This window comes from Papaver somniferum, chromosome 7 (genome assembly GCF_003573695.1).
Source record: "Papaver somniferum cultivar HN1 chromosome 7, ASM357369v1, whole genome shotgun sequence".
In the NCBI taxonomy this organism is placed as follows: domain Eukaryota; kingdom Viridiplantae; phylum Streptophyta; class Magnoliopsida; order Ranunculales; family Papaveraceae; genus Papaver; species Papaver somniferum.
The window spans coordinates 15,519,482-15,521,129 of record NC_039364.1 but is presented as its reverse complement, the minus strand read 5'-3'; the positions used below and the strand labels follow the sequence as shown (position 1 = coordinate 15,521,129).

Below are 1,648 nucleotides of genomic sequence, written 5' to 3'. Positions count from 1 at the left end.
ACTTGCTCTGGTACCAAGTTAAAGAACGAACAAGAGAGAGGAAAGCACAAACGCGGAAGCATAAAAGACTACATTGATAATAATTCGATATATTAACATTCATGGCTCAACAACCTATTTATATTGTTCACAAACTTGACTACCACTCAAGACACTTTTCTAACTTAGATCAAACTCTAAACATAGACATTTTCTTAACGTAAACCAATTTCCTAAAATACAAAAGACTTGTTTAACAAATAACGTGTGTTACTTAACACACACACTGTATGTCTTAACAAGAGCGATGATGGAAACATAAAACACCCCCACTGTTGGTAAAGGCTAATGGTTCCATTTCAGAATGACTACACTCTTTACTCCAAAACAACGGCGCATGTTCCACCTGCTCTTTCATGTCAGGATTATCGTTCCTCTTTCTCAATAACCATATGTCTAAGCATGTGCGCATGTGACTGTAATATCTGATAGTGCAACATAAATCCTCACCAAAATCCCCCATCGTGTAAACCGGCCGTCTTCTGGCTGGTGGCAAATGAAGCCAACTACTGGCTGGTGGAAAATGAGGTGGCGAAAGCTTTTCACCGAACTTCTCCTTTGTCAAATTGAAGACGAACACCCTTTCTCCTTTTTTATCCATCCAATGAAGAGCTCCATACGCGAAGACACCATCCCCGTAACAAATATTGAAAAATTTAGTATCCAATCTCCCAACATATCTCCACCCTTTGCCATTGCCAAGAGTATACACTGCAACCTCCATAAAACCAATTTCTCCCCTTAGCTTATACAATTCAACAACTTTGTACTCATTAGTTGAAGCATTGTAACCAAATCCAATTGACCAATGACTAAACTCATGATCATAATCAACTTTTGGAAGAAGAACATATTCTTTGGTCAGGGGATTGCAAATACAAGCAATATCATATTTGTACTCATATAGACAGATTAACCCATTTAACGAACCAACTACGCGATAAGAAAATCTGAATGGAGGGTTAATGTTGATCCTTGTGATACTATGAAAAGGTGTCTCATCATCATTGTTCTCATTATATTCAAAATAGTGAAAATCTTGATAGTCATCTAATACAAGAAAACCGAGCTTACCAGAGTCAGCAGCAGAGTGATTAAGATGAGATAAATGTAATTGTGAGAATGATGGATGACCAGAAACTAGATTTCTCCATGCCCTGCAAACTAATTTGTACTCTAAAATTGATTCAATCAGTAACCTAGTCAGTATGTCTAGTATGATATCTGTTGGGAGATTGTTGATATAACCCATGAAGGAAGAAGAGGGATTTCCGGAGATAAGAAATGGAAATTATTTCTTAAAATTGTTAAATCTTTCTTTTCACAAAACCAGCCTATTAATAGCTTAAGAGAATGAATCAAATTTAATGAAAATAAATTATGATTAATTACTCAAAATTAATCTTCCGTAACCGTCAGAAAACGGACAGAAAATAACATCAAAATTAATGACAATTGATTAAAGAATAATTTCCTTAAAACATTTTCGAAAACCAAAAGTTAAATCACCGGACTTTTCATAACGAAAATGATTTGCAACTCCCAAAATCGGTGCTCCCAACATGAGATAGCAATCCACGTAGGGCAACCAGTTTCCATTTTTCTCTAA

The 1,648-nt window shown here is 35.8% G+C and overlaps 1 protein-coding gene across 1 annotated transcript; it reads right to left on the bottom strand.

Annotated features, from left to right (window-relative positions):
• Positions 1-274: 274 nt before the first annotated feature.
• On the bottom strand, positions 275-1,291 carry LOC113294199 (F-box protein At3g07870-like). The gene has a single exon (XM_026542609.1). It carries the CDS (start codon positions 1,289-1,291, stop codon positions 275-277), a length of 1,017 nt encoding a protein of 338 aa, XP_026398394.1.
• Positions 1,292-1,648: the final 357 nt, after the last annotated feature.